The 17600-nt window shown below is 38.7% G+C and overlaps 2 protein-coding genes across 2 annotated transcripts; one reads left to right on the forward strand and one right to left on the reverse strand.

The window, feature by feature from the left end:
* LOC116291068 (uncharacterized) lies at positions 1–3942 on the reverse strand. The gene is made up of 2 exons (XM_031698190.2): positions 3113–3942; positions 1–1148 (listed from the first exon to the last, which is right to left on the reverse strand). Exon 1 carries the CDS (start codon positions 3920–3922, stop codon positions 3119–3121), a length of 804 nt encoding a protein of 267 aa, XP_031554050.1. The 5' UTR covers positions 3923–3942; the 3' UTR covers positions 1–1148; positions 3113–3118.
* Positions 3943–3964: 22 nt separating this feature from the next.
* LOC116291041 (cholesterol 24-hydroxylase) lies at positions 3965–17584 on the forward strand. The gene is made up of 15 exons (XM_031698167.2): positions 3965–4430; positions 5064–5141; positions 5362–5443; positions 5552–5625; positions 6564–6650; positions 7171–7309; positions 8238–8351; positions 8995–9151; positions 9931–9993; positions 11274–11346; positions 11783–11867; positions 12210–12320; positions 13058–13152; positions 14222–14288; positions 15637–17584. Exons 1-15 carry the CDS (start codon positions 4306–4308, stop codon positions 15781–15783), a joined length of 1497 nt encoding a protein of 498 aa, XP_031554027.1. The 5' UTR covers positions 3965–4305; the 3' UTR covers positions 15784–17584.
* The last annotated feature ends 16 nt before the right edge of the window (positions 17585–17600 follow it).

The following is a 17600-nucleotide window of genomic DNA, read 5'->3' on the forward strand; positions in this document are numbered from 1 at the left end:
TAAACACTACGAAACACCTTTATTCACAGTTCCATTAAAGTATACATTTATTTAAAACTGGTGAGGATTACATATTAACTCAATAAGGATAATTTTCTTATAATAACCAATTCATAGTATTGAATTATTTTTTATAAATTAGTGTATTTTATTGTAACAATGGCCTTAAAACTTGCATTTAAAATTGCCTTTTAACACTTACTTTAGTTTTGCTCTTTCACATTCAAGCTAAAATTCTTCATAATGAATTCTTTTTTTTTTATCGGCTACAACCATTACAAACTAAAATCTACTAAAGACATAAGGTTTATTATGAATATGCATATTGTTGGTCTATAAGACAATTTATTGACGAATGACAATTTGCCGCAGTAACATATACCACGATGCACTTTACTGTAACTATAAATAGGAATTCTCATTGGATAATGGATAATAAACAATGGAAAGCCATATTTCAAAGTTAATAAGCTGTTTGATAGTCATTACTGTTCATTTCCCACTATAACTACAGCTCAATGTGCAAAATTGACCACATTTATTGTATCTGCAAACTTCTATGTATGGACTTTTGGCTAACAAATGAGCTGTTACGAGCCTTATTTGGTAAAACCAGCAAGCTTCGCAGCGAAATATGTTGGTTTAACGTACAGAACCTGTGCATAGAAGTATGCAAATGCATTAGCAGTGTGGTCATACTTTTGCACGTTGTGCTGTCAGAAAACAGCTCTATCTTACAGGGGTTTCATTAAAGAGAGTGAAAGTAAAGTGAATATTAAGTGGCATTAAAGCTAAGCATTATAAAAGGGTAGTTTAAGCTAGGGAATTTTTTCTCATTTACCAGAGCATTCTCTGATCTTCAACCCTTAATGAAACCCCTGTGTCTAAGAATTTATACTAAACTATAATTTAGAGCACTTAAATTCTTATGTTTGTATGACCTCCATAACTTTTAGAAGTCTTGGCTTTTGATGGCTTCCATCAATCAAAAGACTACAAAAGTATGATAAGGCTTTTGTAAATTTGATGGATGTATGGGCACCAAAAAACAAGAAAACTTAAATGCATCTAAATGTCTACATTCAAGGCCTAGTATTTTATTAGTTATGTTTACCATATATCTGCATCTGTACAAGTCAGTTCTTCACCTATAAAATACAAGTCAAGAAAAGTAATGGTTAAAAAGATAATGTTAAGGTGAATTTGGTTCCAAAATAGACCTAACAGCTAGGGGCAGATCCAGGATTTTGTTCAGGGAGGGGTGCTGCGCACAAAGAATCAAAGTGAAAAAACAGTATTGGTTGTCTTCGAAGTAGGGACACAAAGTGGAAACAGGGATGGGGTGCGCACCCCTCCCCTGGATGTGCCCCTGACAGCTATGGGCTGCAGGGCTAATTTAAAATAACGGCTGGTAAGATGCTGGTTATTGATGACAGGCCAAAGCCTTAAGGTCACTCATACTTTGTTTCTGGCTGAATGTTACTGGTCGAAATGACTGACAAGATTTGACTGGACAAGTTGCAATTCTGGGCAGACATTTCCCTGGTGGCCCAGAATGCTATATCTACCTCTTGCTAATATTCACTAATAAATAATTGTTCAAGTCTTGACAGAAGCCCCAATTCTGCTATACTCTGTTCTCTGTGCTTATCGCAGTATCAATTACATGTCACATTACCCAAATTTGACCTTGCTCACCATTAGTCCCAGGGGCAGACCCAGGGGAGAGGTGCAGGGGTAGCACACCCCTCCCTCGTTCGACTTAGTGCCACTACTTTGAAGTTAACCAATACAAAATAATGTTCCCCCCTGATTCTAAGGGTCCCCTCCCTGGGTTACTTTGTGTGCAGCACCCCTCCCTGAACAAAATCCTGGATCCACCCCTGAGTCCCATAATTTCAATGGTAGAGCATCTGAACAGAATGCAGAATGCCATGGGTTCAATTCTCATCTAGAACTCAGATTTCTTTGGGAGTTTCCTCCTTTCAGTATTGCTTCAACACCACCTATTCTAGCCTGTGCAGCAGGGCATTCACCATTTTTCATACATCGGTTCACTGATCAAACACAAAGCATTCAGTCGAGGTTGCAAGGTTCAAATTTGCATAATCCTTTAAAAGTACCTTGGTATCTCACTTGAGCACTTTGTGTTTGACCAGTGAACCTATGTATGGAAAAATAATGGTGAATTGGGTTGGCTACCCCAAATAAAAAACATACTTTTCCTCATTCTACAAATAACAAGTCCTCTAAAAACAGCAATATAATTTATTGAAAGTGTGAGAGCAAAGGAATGAAATTTCATTCAAAGAAAACTACTTTGAGAAATGTTCGCATTAATGGAAATATCATGGTTGAGTTTCGAAATCCACTAACAGTTTACGGAATAAATAAATAAAATAAACACAAATCCTTCAAAATTGTATAAAAAGAAATTGAGTATTCACGAATTAAAAATATATCTCAAAACTTATGCTTTCAAAGCTCTTAACAAAAATCTAAGCAACTAAAATGCCTTCAGCTTCGAAACAACAGAATTCAAAATACGAAACAACTTCAATGTAGAGCCCGAACAAATTGATGAACGATCTGAAGACGAAAATGAAATTTAAACTTTAGATATCAATAGATTTCCGCATATGTGATTGCTGCAATTTTCAATTTGGAGGTCGGTAATTCAAGGTGAATACAACAATTAAGAATGACCTCAAGATTAAATGAGAGATCAAAACGTCCGAATGATCGAAAGCCGCAAAAATATTCGATTTGAAAAATCGTTCGTACCACGAGTACTGAAAGATTCCAAGAAGCCAATTCGTAGTTGAGAAAACCAGTTCAATGCAACTTAGTCAAAAATATTTCTCATACGCTTTATACTCCCTTTATTCGTAGCGGGAGGGAAATAATGACGATACGAATATCAATAAGTGATATATTTTGTTAAAGACGAGAAAATACAAATAAAACAAACGAAATAAAAATGACCAACTTTTCGAAGATGCAATCATTTTTTCTGGAATTTTTTACAGTATATACGAGAACGCCTAAACTGTTTAACAAAATAAATAAGCTATAGAAATTTTTATTTGGCTTCGTCGAGTAAGTCTCTTACCATGTTTTAGTCCAAGTAAGCGAAGGTGATATCTTTTTCATAGACAGTCACGTTGTTTTTGATTTTCACGTCGTACATGGTATCGGTAAAAAGGTCTCCATGTCTTATCCAAGGGCCTTCTTTCGTTGGCGTCCATCCCATGTTGAGAGTAGCCGAGACACTGTAGAAATCATGATGATTTTTTGGTTTGGGGCACACGATCTTGTACGTTAGATTAGTACCCTTCTTGTACGTGTTGGCATCGACCAGGGTCTTTCCAAGGACTACAGACGAAGCGTCTTGTAAACTTGAGTCTTCGAACTTCACGATTAAGTGAGAGTTAGGTGGGATTGAATCAGGAACCCTATCACTTGGGAATAGCAGTTTTCCTTTCACGGTGATCTGAGTTGTTGCTTCGGTTGGAGTTGGAGTCGGAGTCGAACCCATTATCATTTCATCCGAGTCTGTGCCTGTAGATGGCTTTTTCGTTGAAACGTGTTCGGTAACGTTGTGATCGCCTCTACGAATGTCAAAAGGACCATCATTTGGAGGTACAACACCACCATCATCGATCTTCTGTTCGCAGTGGAAAAGACAACCAAAACGATCGGCCGAGTGAATCGTTATGAAGATAAATAATCCAAGAACGAGAAGAAGTGACAAGAACAGCAATGGAAGCAGCCAATACGGCCAACGAAACGTTTTCACTTGGTGATCCAAATCGGTAAACTTCGAGTATTTCCCCATTTTGATGATTCGTGTAGCTTCAACTGGGTTTATGTTGCGTTTCACCTTCTTGAATAATTTTGAATATACTAGTATTGAAAACATCTGCGTAGGAATAAGTTAGTTTTCAACAAAAGCCTAATCTTGGGCTGCCTGCGGTTTGATAAACCACAGGCAACCCAATTTCTGTGCATGATTAAAAGAGCCTGGAACAGACTTCGTAAATACAAACATATCGAAGTGAACTTTGCTCCAAAAATTTTCCCAAAAAGAGGCGTTTTATGCTACCTAGTTGCAAGCCATATTTCACTAACTGAACTAGAATAGGCTAGTAGAACAATTATATATCTAACATTGGACGTTTCTCAGCAATCGTGACTTGAATCGATTGGTTTTGCTCGGTTCTATTCTAGAGAGACATCTTCTAGAGAGTAGTGAGTCAGATCAGCAAAATATTTCTAGGTTTTGGCTTTAATAGGTTAGCAAATATGAGTTTCCTATATGCGATTTTCGTCACTTTACTTGCTATCCTACTCGTGGTCGCTTCTTATGCTCTGTACATTGTCCACCGTCGAAAGAAGTTTTCCCATATCCCCGGACCTCGAGTTGCAAGGTTAGTTAGAACTTATAATTAATTCATATGGCTGTATCACTTTGTAGAAGTACATGAGGCTTAACTATGTATAATTCTATTGTTAAAAGCGATCGATAACTGTATATTTATTAACTGGTGTTTTATAGATTAAAATTGAAAGAGGTAACGTTTGTTTTAAGCAAATCAGGGCGAATAAACAATGAAGCAAATTGCATACTTTTTGCATATTTACTACGTCAGCTAGGGGGTGTGCAAAGGGTGGCTGTAACCCCCTCTCTACCTCCCCCCCCCTCCCCCTCTCCCCATCAGGACGTTGGTTATGTTTCTTGAAGTGAATTAGCAAGCATATTTTTATATGCTTTCTGCAGAATACCCTGCAAAATGCACATATTTAATAAGAATAAACTTCAGTTATTGTATGGCTTGTTCTACGAAGAGTTCCGTCCGACCACTGCATATCATTTTTGTGAGATTTTAATATTCTCTGCAACACTGTCAAAATCCTCAACATGACAGAAGTTGTATCAAATTATATTTGCTCATAGGAATATTATGTGTATCCGGTAAAGAGGAGAGACATTGCTCACAGCAAATGAGACATTTTCCAGGGTTAGAAATAGTATGTTTAATGATGTTTTGATTGTTTTTAAGTTTTTTCAGTGGGAACCTGCCTGACCTTAGAAATAACCTCAAAACTGGACGTCCCAGTGATCAGATTTTTCTTGACTGGTATGTGAAGGTTTTTGTTTCACTTTCTTTCTTGTTTATTTTTTAAATTAAACCCCATCCTTTCAGCCAAAGACACTCATGCAAGTTGCTTACTTCTCTGTCTATTTTCTATCTATTCATACTTTTATTCATCTATTCCATCCATCCATCCATCCATCCATCCATCCACCCACCCACCCACCCACCCACCCACCATTATTGATGAGCTGTTGTTTTCAAGGCACAAGATGTATGGAAAAGTGATCTGCACCTGGTTCTACCACTCCCCATTTCTAAGCATTGCTGACCCTGATATAATAAAGGTATGACACCAACACACATACACATATACAGTATGATGGAATCTGTTTATCTTTAAGTGAAATTAAATTCAAATTTACATTAATCCATGACCTTTTTGCATCCCACAGGAACTTCTCATTACTAAAAACTTACCAAAAAGCAAGTTTGCTTATGATCCAGTGACAAGTGTCTACGGAAAAAGGTAACTAGCTGTTATTTTAAGGAGGGTAAAGACATATTATCAATAGGTGAAGAGCCACCATGTGGATTATATTGATTAAACCATTATTATTATTATTATTATTATTATTATTATTATTATTATATTAGCAACAAAGCGTCTGTACAAGGGCGCCAGGACAGACGGATTGGGTTTCAAATGTGTGTGATTGTTTCAGTTATTCGTAGATTTCTAATTGAATTGAATTGGTGGACGAGATAAATATATTCATATCGTACGGCTGATTCAAACCAGAAAGACAGTTGGATGGAAAGGATGTTTATTTTTAAAGATGATATGATCGTGAACACTATTTAGTATCCATTTAGAAACAAACATATATATCAATTCAATTAGAAATCTACAAATAACTGAAACAATCACACACATTTAAAACCCAATCCGTCTGTCCTAGCTCCCTTGGTCTGTTTTTGGGAATCAAGGTTGAACATAGTTAGTACAGTATAGTAAATAGTAAATAATTATTTTGCTATTTTGTTACTTATAGTACACTCAACAAAATTACTCGACTCTGATTGGTTGAGAGGAGTACAATTGTAGCGTTACGGAGTACCGAATTAAGTCGGCCAAACAACAACACGGCCAAAACAACAACACGGCCAAAACAATGTCAAGACAATCATTTTCTATTGTTTTGTACTTAAAAAACATATAAATGAAATTTCAAAGCCATAAGAACTAATCTTTTTTATGTATTTCAGTTGCGTGATGGACTGAAAATCGGCCGCCAAATAGACAAAGATGAACGGCGTCATTTCACATTTTTTACTGAAATTTTGTTGAGTGAACTATAAACAAAAAATCGCACGATCTTCTCGTACAATTTGGAATTAATAGACACTCGTAATGTTTTGAAAGTTCTTTAATTGCACTCGCCTTTATTTCCTATACTAACACAGGTGTTTAGGACATGGCCTTGCTACAGAGTCAGATCACCAAAAATGGAGCAAACGAAGAAAGATCTTTAATCCTGCCTTTCATCGTGTGTAAGTATATGAATGAACATTATCTATTCATTATTTAAAACACTATCTAATGTATAATCTGATTCAGGGCAGCTAATTCAAACTGGTTAGAGCTGTGCTTCGGGCTCATACATGGACTGTATAGTGGTTGCTACAGACTCCTTCACACTACTTTCAGTTTAACCCAGGGGGTACTCTTGCCCATTTAGGGTAGGGATGTGTCGCTGAGCCCTCTGAACCCTGACCCTGTTCCAGAGTAAAAATCGCTGAAATTCATACCCTGTTCCAGAGCAAGATCACTGAAAACCCTGTTCCAGAGAGAAGAGAGCGTGATTCCATATACCCTGTTCCAGAGCGAGCACGATTTTATATACCCTGTTCCAGAGTAGAATCGCTGAAAACCATACCCTGTTTGGCGGCACATACCCGTATAGCGAATATAGGGGAGTACCCCCCCTGGGAGTTCAACCCCAGTTGAGCAGTGCCACTGCTGTACTTGCGATGGTATGATGATATGACTAATGTATTAGTGTTCATTCAGGTGCCTGAAGGATATGATGAAGGCTTTCAATTCAAGTGCAGACCTGTTCATCAAGAAACTGCTTGAAAAAGCTGATGGGAAGACAGAGGTTGTGATGACTGATGAGTTTGCTAGAGCAACCTTAGATGTCCTTTGTAAGGTATAAGTACACTAAAGCTTATGGTATCGCCATTGTCATGGCAATAAAGCCCAGGGGGGACTCCAGGAAAAAAGTACCGGGAATGCTTGTCGTATCTCTTAGATGTAAAAATTCACTATTTTGGGTATCTTTTAGTGTGTTGAATGCGAATTTTTGAAAATCAGCATTTTCTTGTATCGCTAAGAGAAGCGCACATCGATATGGCTTATCCTAGGCGCTTTTTATAGGTCAGATGCCTAGTGTAATTTGTTGTGGTATCTCTTAACGGGGTTAAAAATCATTCAGCCACGGCCTTTTTAAAAGACTTCCGGTATCTTTTAGGGGTCTTTTTGAAAATTTCCGACAAGCATCCCCGGTACTTTTTTCCAGGAGCCCCTCCCAACACCCCGGGCAAAAAAAGAAGAAAAAATGAATTAAGAGATTCTGAAGTAATCTCTGGTATTCATGCTTCTAACCATCATAGGCACCGTTTGATGATATTTTTAGAATCACATTTGCAATCTTTTGTTTTTCTACACCTGCATACTGCTCAAACTCCTCATCGTTTGTTCATGTTTTGAAAAAAAACACAAAAAGGCATGAGCAAACAGTGCAGAGCACACACAGTGTGTGCAAGTAGAAAAACAAACAATTTCAAGAATGAATAATTCTAAAAAATAGCATCAAAGACTGTTCATGATGTGGCATTGGGATTCCTTCTTTTAGTTCATTTTGTCTCGATGAAGCTGATGACTTCTGATCATAAGATGAGTGCAGTACTTGTTTGGGAGGTCAAGGGTTTGTCCCTCGGCTTGACCATTACACTCTGTTTTGTCATAGCTCAACATTCAGATGTTAAACACAGAGGACCAGAGGTCCATGAGTTCTAAAACATTCCTTCATATGATGGTCATTTATTATTTTTTCAATGTCATTTTTTGTATTCTAGGTTGCATTTGGCACTGACCTGAACATCATCAATGACCCAAACTGCAAGTTCACCAAGAATGTCACTACTATGTTAGATGGAATGGAAACGGCTTCATTCCACCCATTTGGATGGGTAGGTACCCAAACAGTTACACTTCAACTTTCCAAGGTTTCTAATGGCCTTTTGGAGTGAAATATACAGGCTCCAGTATTCACACCTTAAAATCTAACCCTGGCAGTGACCACTAGCTCGGTGTCTGGCCTTTACTAATAATTACTTAATGGGTTTATCGTAGGATGGATATGGGGATTTTACGGGGTTGAAAATTGTTGCAATGTACCTCAAAGGGGACCCTGAGTCCTATTGTGCAGCACCAGCCTGTGGGCAAAACCTCAAATAAATAAAGTAGGATGGTGTGGTGTTAAAATGCTTGTCTTTAACCTCTGCAATCCTCAGCTCAAATCCCAGTTGCCCCCTGTGAGTTGAGTTAGTTTTGGTTCTCTCTTTTACTCCAAGGCTTTCTCATCTTTTAGGTTCAAACCAACTCTTTTCAAACCAATTCTAACTAACTAGCTAACTACACTGTAGCTTTGGGGTCATACATAGAATTGACCACATTGAGCTGAATCCCTTCTGTGCTTGCTGTAGTGACTGACATTATTTTTGTTATTAAGGAGGGATTTGTGCATACTCTTCAGAGATTCTTAAAATATTAATCCACTCCACCCCTTTCCTCACCCTTTTACAATCATTTTCCTAACACCTGTTTCTTTAGATGAATCCCCTTAACTGGCCCTACCAAAGCAAAGTGAGGTCTGCTATAGATTTCATCCGTGAAACTGGTAAAAAGATCATTGAAGTCCGTCAGCTGGCGATCAACCATGGAGAACAAGTGCCTAATGATATTCTACAGCATATCTTGGCTATCGCAGGCAAGGAATATATAGAGGATATTGCATGGCCCCTTGGAGATACGAATTTTATCTTCGAGTGTTCAATTTAGATTTCTCACTCGTTCGCTGCGCTCACTCGTGAGAAATCTAAATTGAACACTCGAAGATAAAATTCGTATCTCCAAGGGGCCATGCAATGTTCTGTTTATTATATAGATATCGATGAAACTTAAATAAAACAAAAGCTCAAAAATTCTTTATTAAAATACTTTACTATGTCAACAACGATATCTTCACATGTGAAAGATATGGTATCTTCCACTGGTGAAAGATATCAAGTTTTCGACACTAGAGAAAACCTGGTATTTCATCGATATCTATATAATAAAACAAAGCTATTTCTCTGTTTACTCATTACACTAATACCTTTATCTACTATTATACTGGGATCCTTTTTGAGTGCCTCTCTTTTTGTTGGGCGTAATTAATGTTTTCCCATTTTAGACCATGTGTCGTTCCCTTGAGAATAATATATTCTTTTTTTGAGTTGTATCCGTATTCATGTGTGTCTTCTCATGTGCAGCTGTTAAACAAAGAAATGATACTCTAGGGAATGACACATCTGAAATGGGAAAACATTATCATGTGCCCGAGCTGAAAAAGTGCCTATTTAAAGAATTCCTTCTATTTCAAAAATGGACTTTACTTAATTGAAGTGCACTGTATTCAATTTGTTAATGTCGTTAATGCTTGTGCACTTTCACCCGTTTGCAAATCAAACATGTCATGTTAAGCAAGTTATTTCCTTTGACTTTTAGAGGAAGATCCAACAGCAGACATCGAGGATATGCTGGATGAATTTGTCACCTTTTTTGTTGCTGGTAAGATTGTTACTGATCAGCATTTGGGAACCGGGGGCTGGTGTATTTAGGAAAAAGTAAAAAGTATGGCATTTAAGGGTGGGCCACCCTAAAAATGATTAGCTAAATAGAAAATTATTTTTAAAATTATCCTGTTTTATTAAGTGGCATGCAATAAAAAAAATTCATGTTAGGAAGGGTTTATAAATTTTTTTACCAGTCCCCCCCCCCCCCCCCTCCCCATGCGCGTAAAAAATTAACGGTCCCATATTGACACTGAAATGGCTTCCCAATGGAAAGTTTTTTTACCGGTTCCCCCATGCCCGTAAAAAATTAACGGTACCATATTGACACTGAAATGGCTTCCCAATGGAAATATACACACATGTCTGACACGCGGTGCAACATTGCATGCAACAGGAATGTTGCAGCGTGTGTACCCCTGAAACTTCTGGCATGCAAAGTTGCATGCAACAAATCTGAAGTTGAATCGCGCTCTACTCTTGCAACATTGCGCGCAACAAATTTCATCGTGTGAACATGGCTGCAACATTACCTGCAACATTTTGAAATTTCCAGCCAATCAGCTTGCACCAAATTTGTAACTGCTGACGAAATATCTTGGCATAGCAGGCTGACACAAGCGATGTTGCGTGATTTTGTTGCAAGGTGTGTCACCCCGATTCAAAATTGTTGCTTGCAATGTTGCACCGTGTGTCAGTACCTTCCACTTTTATCTAAATGCTATCATAACAATCGGCAAACGTTTGCAGCATTCTATGGCATTGAAAAAGCTTCTGAGATTGTATTGAAGCATGCAGCCATTCCGCCTCAAAGAGACGCTACTTACGCTAAAGGAACTCTTTACATTGGGCGTAGTGCTTTCCCATTTCAGACCACGTTTCACTCCCTAGAGCATTACATGTAATTCTTCCTTTAACGGTTGCGCATGAGAAGACACACAAATATGGAACAAAGAATCTTTTTCTCAAGAGAATGCATGCTGTCTAAAATGGGAAAACATTGGCGATCTCTGACAAAATGTATTCCTTCAAATATTCACCTGGTCGCTAATATAAATAGAGGTTGGTCCCTTATTGATGGTTTTCAACCATTCCCAAGAGAATTAAATATAAAAAGACACGGCGGCCATGTTGGAGGATATAACAAAAGAATTCATTGACAATTCTTTTGTTAAGTTCCTCCAACATGGCCGCCGTGAAAACCATCAATGGAGGTCCTACTGTAGTATACAATAGTTAAAGAAGATGTTCCATATCTTTCTTGGTTATCTCGTCTAGGTCACGAGACAACTGCTAACAAGTTGAGCTTCTGCGTCATGGAGCTTGCTGACCACAGTGAAATACTAGAAGAGTAAGTCAGTGGTTTCAATGGGACGAGCATGTGTATAAACATCCACCGATTCATAAAACAATATGGACTCAGAATCATTGGGCTTTCGATATGGCGAAAAGCTTAGCAAACTATCTTGAACAAAAAAAAAACAGACCGAAAATAAAGTTAAAGTGTTACTGAATTTCGAAACAAAAACCTTTGAAATGAAAAATGCAAATGGTGTCCCTCAAACCTCGACACGATTCAGCGCGCGTCTTTAAGTTTTACGTGCAACCTCAGAAAGGCCAAAAAAATGCGTCAAAGCGCATGCGCTAACTAACAGAGGGGCGTTGACTAATTCATTGGTGATGGCTTAAACAAGAAGAGCGACGTTTAGAAAATTTAATGAGATTGTAGCTATCCCACAATCCAAACGATTCGTTTGTTTTGATTTAGTATTTTGTTTGTGTTGCAGGCTGGTCCAAGAAGTCTTTGAAGTTCTTGGCGACAGGACTACAGTGCATTTTGATGACTTGGCTAAAATGCACCACATGGGAGAGGTACTTCCTCTCGTTGCCCTGCCCTGCCCTGCCCTGCCCTGCTTAGCCCTGCCTTGCCCTGCCCTGCCTTGCCCTGCCCTCCCCTGCCCTGCTCTGCTCTGCCCTGCCCTGCCTTGACCTATCCTGTTCGGCCCTGCCCTGCCCTGCCTTGACCTGCCCTGCTCTGCCCTGCCCTGCCTTGACCTGCCCTGCTCTGCCCTGCCCTGCCTTGACCTGCCCTGTCCTGCCATTTCCTGCTCTGCTCTGCCCATGTCTGCTCTCGTTCGTCTCCTTTCCTCTCTCCAAAGCCTACGAATCCTAGCTTATATAATTTTCTTTAATTTCACTTGTCATTAATAATAGGTTCTCAAGGAAACGCTCCGTCTGTATCCATCTGCAACAGGAACAGTTCGTGTTACAGAGAAAGACGAGATGATAGGTGGTAAACTTGTTCCAGCAGGAACTACGTTGATGGTAAGAGCTTTTCTTCAGGTTCTCCGGTTTAGACCATTTTTGAGTTTCAAATTATTACGGATAAACTGTAGAATACCCCGTCACTAATTAATATCACCTCAGGTACTGTCACCGCGGTCCCCGGTCCTTGGCCACAGGAAGCCCAATTGTAATGCGCTTTAGTAACTGCTTCGTTTTCAAATCACTTCGGGACCTCGGACCGTGGGTACACTTGTAATTCGCTTCTAAAGGTGACGGCGTATTCTAAAGATGCTCCCAAATTACTGCCGTGTTCCTTGAATACAGACTCATTCACTCAGGGTTGGCCTCGAATCAGTGTCTCAATATTCACAAATACCAAATGTAAAGTAAAGACGTGTACAACTCAGGGCTGGCGGAAGCTGAAATTCTTTTGGGGGGGGGGGGGGGGCACTGAAATATTATATTTAACGCTGTGATAATAACCGCTGTTTTGTTTGATTGCAGACGAATGCGCCGTAAAGCTATCGAATCTATGCATTTATATTTCATATGAACCAATACTTTGTGGGGGGGGGGGAATCATCCCTCGTTCCACCGCCCCTGCAACTTCAACAATACAAACACTCTGAAATTCCACGGACCTTAAGTGAAACACATGAATATTCTACACAAAATGGAGGCTAACTCTGAGCAACAGAAAACTCAAAACTGGAGTATTCAATATTAGGTGGTCTTACTTCTTTTTGATTACTTCATTCCTATAATCTGTTTTATAGTTCAGTTCATACATAACTGGCAGATATCCTGAATACTGGCCTAATGCGGAAGACTTTAATCCACTGCGCTTTGAAGATATGGATGGAGATAAAAGGTCAGTGAGCTTTGGGCGTTCGTTCCTACCTTTAGGCAATAATGAGGGAAAATCTTAGTAGAAATTCAGAAAGTGAATTTACTACTCAACGTTGTAAATCGAATCTGCAGCATTGTACATCATGACTGATCCTTTTAAGGTGGCTGGACCCCCTCACGGTTGACCGCTACCTTCCACGTTTGGAACGCTGGTGCATAAACGTGTTTTATCCGATTGCAAATCTTTTTCGCACATAAGTCGCATAAAGATTGAATTAATGTTTGATGCAGTTTTTAATGAGATTATATAGAAATATTAATTTCGGCCGTATGAAATCCATTGTTTAGTTTTGAAGTAGATTATGCACTATGTTTAAAGAATCTCAAATATCTCATAATTAGCTTGATAGATTTTTTCAAAAATCCCTACAAATGGAGGCATCTAGTATATAATTATGTGGTACGAAGCATTTTAGTGTTGAACGCTCTGCAAGGCTAAAATTATTTTCTAAACGAAAACAAATATTTCATCACGTGTTATGACGTCCGATCTCATTAAAAACTGCATCAAACATTAATTCAATCTTTATGTGACTTATGTGCGAAAAAGATTTGCAATCGCATAAAACACGTTTATGCACCAGCGTTCCAAACGTGGAAGGTAGCAGTCAAGCGTGAGGGGGTCCAGCCACCTTAAGTAATGATAAAAGGGTAAATTTTACACCGTGAAAGGATGAAAAAACTTAATGACGTTTCGGACGCCAGTGCTTCGTCGGAGTAAGAGAGAAAGAGGTGGTAGAAAGGAGTGTTTATATGATAGAATAAGACAAAAGAAACCAATGAGAGCAAGGTAGGCAAGGAAACGAAAGAAACAATCAAAAGACAAAAGAGTGGGTTAGTTAAAAGCAAAGCGTTCATTAATCCCGTTGGGACTAAGAGTGCGCAATAGGTAAATAAGGCGCAATTCTTTGATCTTGCAATTTTGAACATCTTATTCTGGAGGGCCTTGAATTTTAAAATCATTTCGAACGTTGCCAAGTTCCCAATTTTTATAAAAATAAATTTTACAATAATCTGTATTGTTTCCGCAGGTCACACTTTACCTATTTTCCATTCTCCGTTGGCCCTCGTAACTGCATTGGCCAACATTTTGCCCAGGTAAGTCCCCTTAGCAGACTTAGCACGTGGTGGACAGGTTACATGCGTGCGCCCAAGGTTGCTTTATAGAACGCTGCATTCTCTACTTTCACACCCCCATAATGCCTTGCGTCTTTGGGAGGTAACCAATCAAAAAACTGTCCCAAATTGAAAGGTTTCTTAATTGAATTTATACTATAACTGCTTTTATTTGTACAATACTGATTATCAGTTTATTCCAAGTTATTTTTGCGTGTACAGATCATCAAGAGTTTTGGTCTTACAGAAAATGTATTGACTTACAAAAAATGTTTAAAATTTACCTTAAACGTCTTCAAGCTTCTATCTTTTTCTGTTTTTCACTTCTTCATTATATTTTTGGATACCAAACACGGTATTGTCAACATTGTCTGATCAGCCTTCAGCAAAATAAGTGGGTTTTTACCCTCTGGTTACCCCCCAAAGACGCAAAGTATTATGGGGATGTGAAAGTAGAGAATACAATGGCACAAGGAAATGGCCATTGGCACAAGTAAAAGACTAAGACCAATTTTGCTAAACCCTTAAACAACCTATGAGTTGACATAAGGCCCCTTCCACACGTATTCTGTTATTTATGAAAACGGAATGGGATGTTTTTCTTTGCGGTATGGCCTTAAAAGCGCAATTTCTCGGAAACAGATACGTGTGGACGGGCGAAAAATTCGAAAAATCTACGTGGACGAAAATTATTTTTGATGTTATAATTTTTTATTCAAAAATATCCGGATACCTATGGACAGGGTGTCGGGGTGTAAGTCAGGGCATGCTAAACTGACTGGTCTAAGTTCACTTTAGTGTGTTGGGTTTTGCAGACGAAGGTCGTCATCACAGTCGTCATGGCAACCTTATTTTTTTGGCTGTAACAAAATATTTGGTCTTTGTTTCTTTTGCATGTCAACAAAAAATGCATCTAAGAAAAACCTTCAATCCTTAGGGACCATTCATTATTTAACTGGGGGAGGGGGCTGGGTGAGAAATTGGAAAAGGCGCCCATTTTTTTAGGCCCCCCAACAAAGAAAGTGATCTTTTTCAAGACCCCCCTTCACTATCTTTGGACCTTCATCTGAAATTTCAAGTCCCCTCCCTTAAATCCATGAAAAAATTACAGGGCCAATCCTTTTGTACGTGAAAAAGTTTCGAGGCCCCTCCTTTTCTCACCCAGCCCCCTCCCCCAGTTAAATAATGAACGGTCCCTTGTCTTTGTCCTGAAACGATCAGGCTCCTATCAATTCTTCCATTCATTTTACTCATCCCACACGGATTACTGCCTCATCTATCTAGTACTTCATTTTACTCAGTATAAACTATTTAAAAAATTCTTTTGCAGATCGAAGCCAAAGTGATCTTGTCACGCTTCATCCAGACCTTCAAGTTCAGGCTCGTCCCAGGACAAACCAAGCAGATCACTGAGAAGATGACGATTAGACCACGTGATGGAGTCATTTGCACCCTCGTTCCACGGCACAAGTCGTAACTTAGTGCAGTATGGGATTCCTGTGGTCATGCCAAGATACAGTAAACTGATTTTACTTGCCAGCTTTCTTCCTTATTGGAAGAGAGAACAATCAAAGACTCCAAGGTGCTAATAAATCAAGTTGTCATTTAATTCTGCAAAGAACGTGTGCGATATGGCAAAAGACCATGCCTGATATGAGACCGCATCAGCACTTCTCATCTGCTCGCGCTGGGTATGATAGAGTATAGTATTGCTATAGAGAGAGTTTGAGCATTTCTTTGCAGAATTAAATGATAAACAACTCATCAGTAGGCTTAAGCATCTGGTACGGCTTTGCTCATCGCTTGTATTTTGGCTCGCCTAAAGGTTTGCCAAAATACTCCGTGACTTGTAAAAATTCACAGCCGTATCAGACGCTTAGTCGACTGATAACCTCTAATGATTGGAAAGTACATGTGCATCTGGCTGTATCTTGGGAAACGTCTATTTAAAGACTTAGTCATTCTAAGGCTGAGGAAAAAACTGGGTTGAAATGGCATTGCAGTGCAATTTGGGGTTCTTTCCAAGATGGCGTCTGTTTCGTCGCAGTCCCACAATACACTACACTACTTGACACAGTTTTTTCCTTAGCTTTGGAATACCGAATAACATTTGATTTTTAATTCTTTGAGTAACTTCAAGACAACTGTGTACAACATATCTATAGATCTAGCATTCCAGGAAATGACCATAATGATCTTAGGTTTTTGATTTTTTCTTCTTTTTTTTGCCTCAAAACTACCAGGCAGTCAGACTAACCAAGGATGCATGCTTGTTTCTGATTGGTTGACCATGTATTTAGCCAACCAATCAGAAACGGGGCGATTGTTTGGTAAATTATAATCTTTCGGTGTATGTTTGACGATTGATTCGGTGTATGGTTGACGATGTATATAGCCAACCAATCAGAAACGGGGTAATTTTTTGTAGTGTTTAAAAAACGAGGAGTGTTTTATCAGGTATAAAAGCACAGGGCGTAGCCGAGTGCTTTTATACCTGATAAAACACGATCTACGAGTTTTTTGAACTGCTTAAAACACTCATGAACAATTTATAAGATTTTGGTTCAACTGGAGTCACCATACACGTCACGAACATGGATTTTTATACTTCGATAGAGATTTGACGTCACGGGCATGCGCAACTAGATTCAATAGAAGCTCCCACACGTTGGGTATTGCGTGCCAAGGCAAAGACAGGCACGTTAGTCAAAGATCATTAGGGTTGACTATGACCTTGATGAAGCTCTATATCTTCATCTAAACTTGGATGCATACTTCATCCCTGATGAAGTCATCCTCATAGTATTCGAGTGGTCTTTATATAAAGATCACGTGTCTTTATATAAAGACACGTGTCTTTCATGTGTCTTTATATAAAATCACTTGAATACTAATGAAGAGGACTTTATCGGGTATAAAGGTTCATGCACGTGACGTGTATGGTGGCTCCAATTGGACCATAAGCTTATGAATTATTAATTAGTGTTTTAAGTACTGTTTAATAAACGAGCAAGAGTGTTTTATCGGGTATAAAACACGAGGCGTAGCCGAGTGGTTTTAGACCCGATAAAACACGATCTGCGAGTTTATTGAACGGCTTAGAAAACTCATGATGTATGTTCTCATATTGTACCGAATTCTTTACGAAATGAACCAAGTTTGATAGAGAAAATCCAAGTTAAAGTTTATGCAAATGAAGACGAATCTATATCCGATATAAAATCACCTTCATGGTCATGATTTCTATTGTGTTTTCCTCATGAATTATTAATGAGTTTTCTAATGGTAAATTAT

This window comes from Actinia tenebrosa, unplaced genomic scaffold (genome assembly GCF_029948245.1).
Source record: "Actinia tenebrosa isolate PJP-AT-01 unplaced genomic scaffold, QUT_ActTen_1.0 PGA_scaffold14__42_contigs__length_11649687, whole genome shotgun sequence".
NCBI lineage: Eukaryota > Metazoa > Cnidaria > Anthozoa > Actiniaria > Actiniidae > Actinia > Actinia tenebrosa.

Coding starts and splice junctions, on each gene's coding strand:
- LOC116291068 (XM_031698190.2), bottom strand. CDS start 3,922: ATGTTTTCAATACTAGTATATTCAAAATTATTCAAGAAGGTGAAACGC.
- LOC116291041 (XM_031698167.2), top strand. CDS start 4,306: ATGAGTTTCCTATATGCGATTTTCGTCACTTTACTTGCTATCCTACTC. Junction 5,626..6,563: donor ACAAGTGTCTACGGAAAAAG/GTAACTAGCTGT, acceptor ATACTAACACAG/GTGTTTAGGACATGGCCTTG. Junction 9,152..9,930: donor GCATATCTTGGCTATCGCAG/GCAAGGAATATA, acceptor TTTGACTTTTAG/AGGAAGATCCAACAGCAGAC.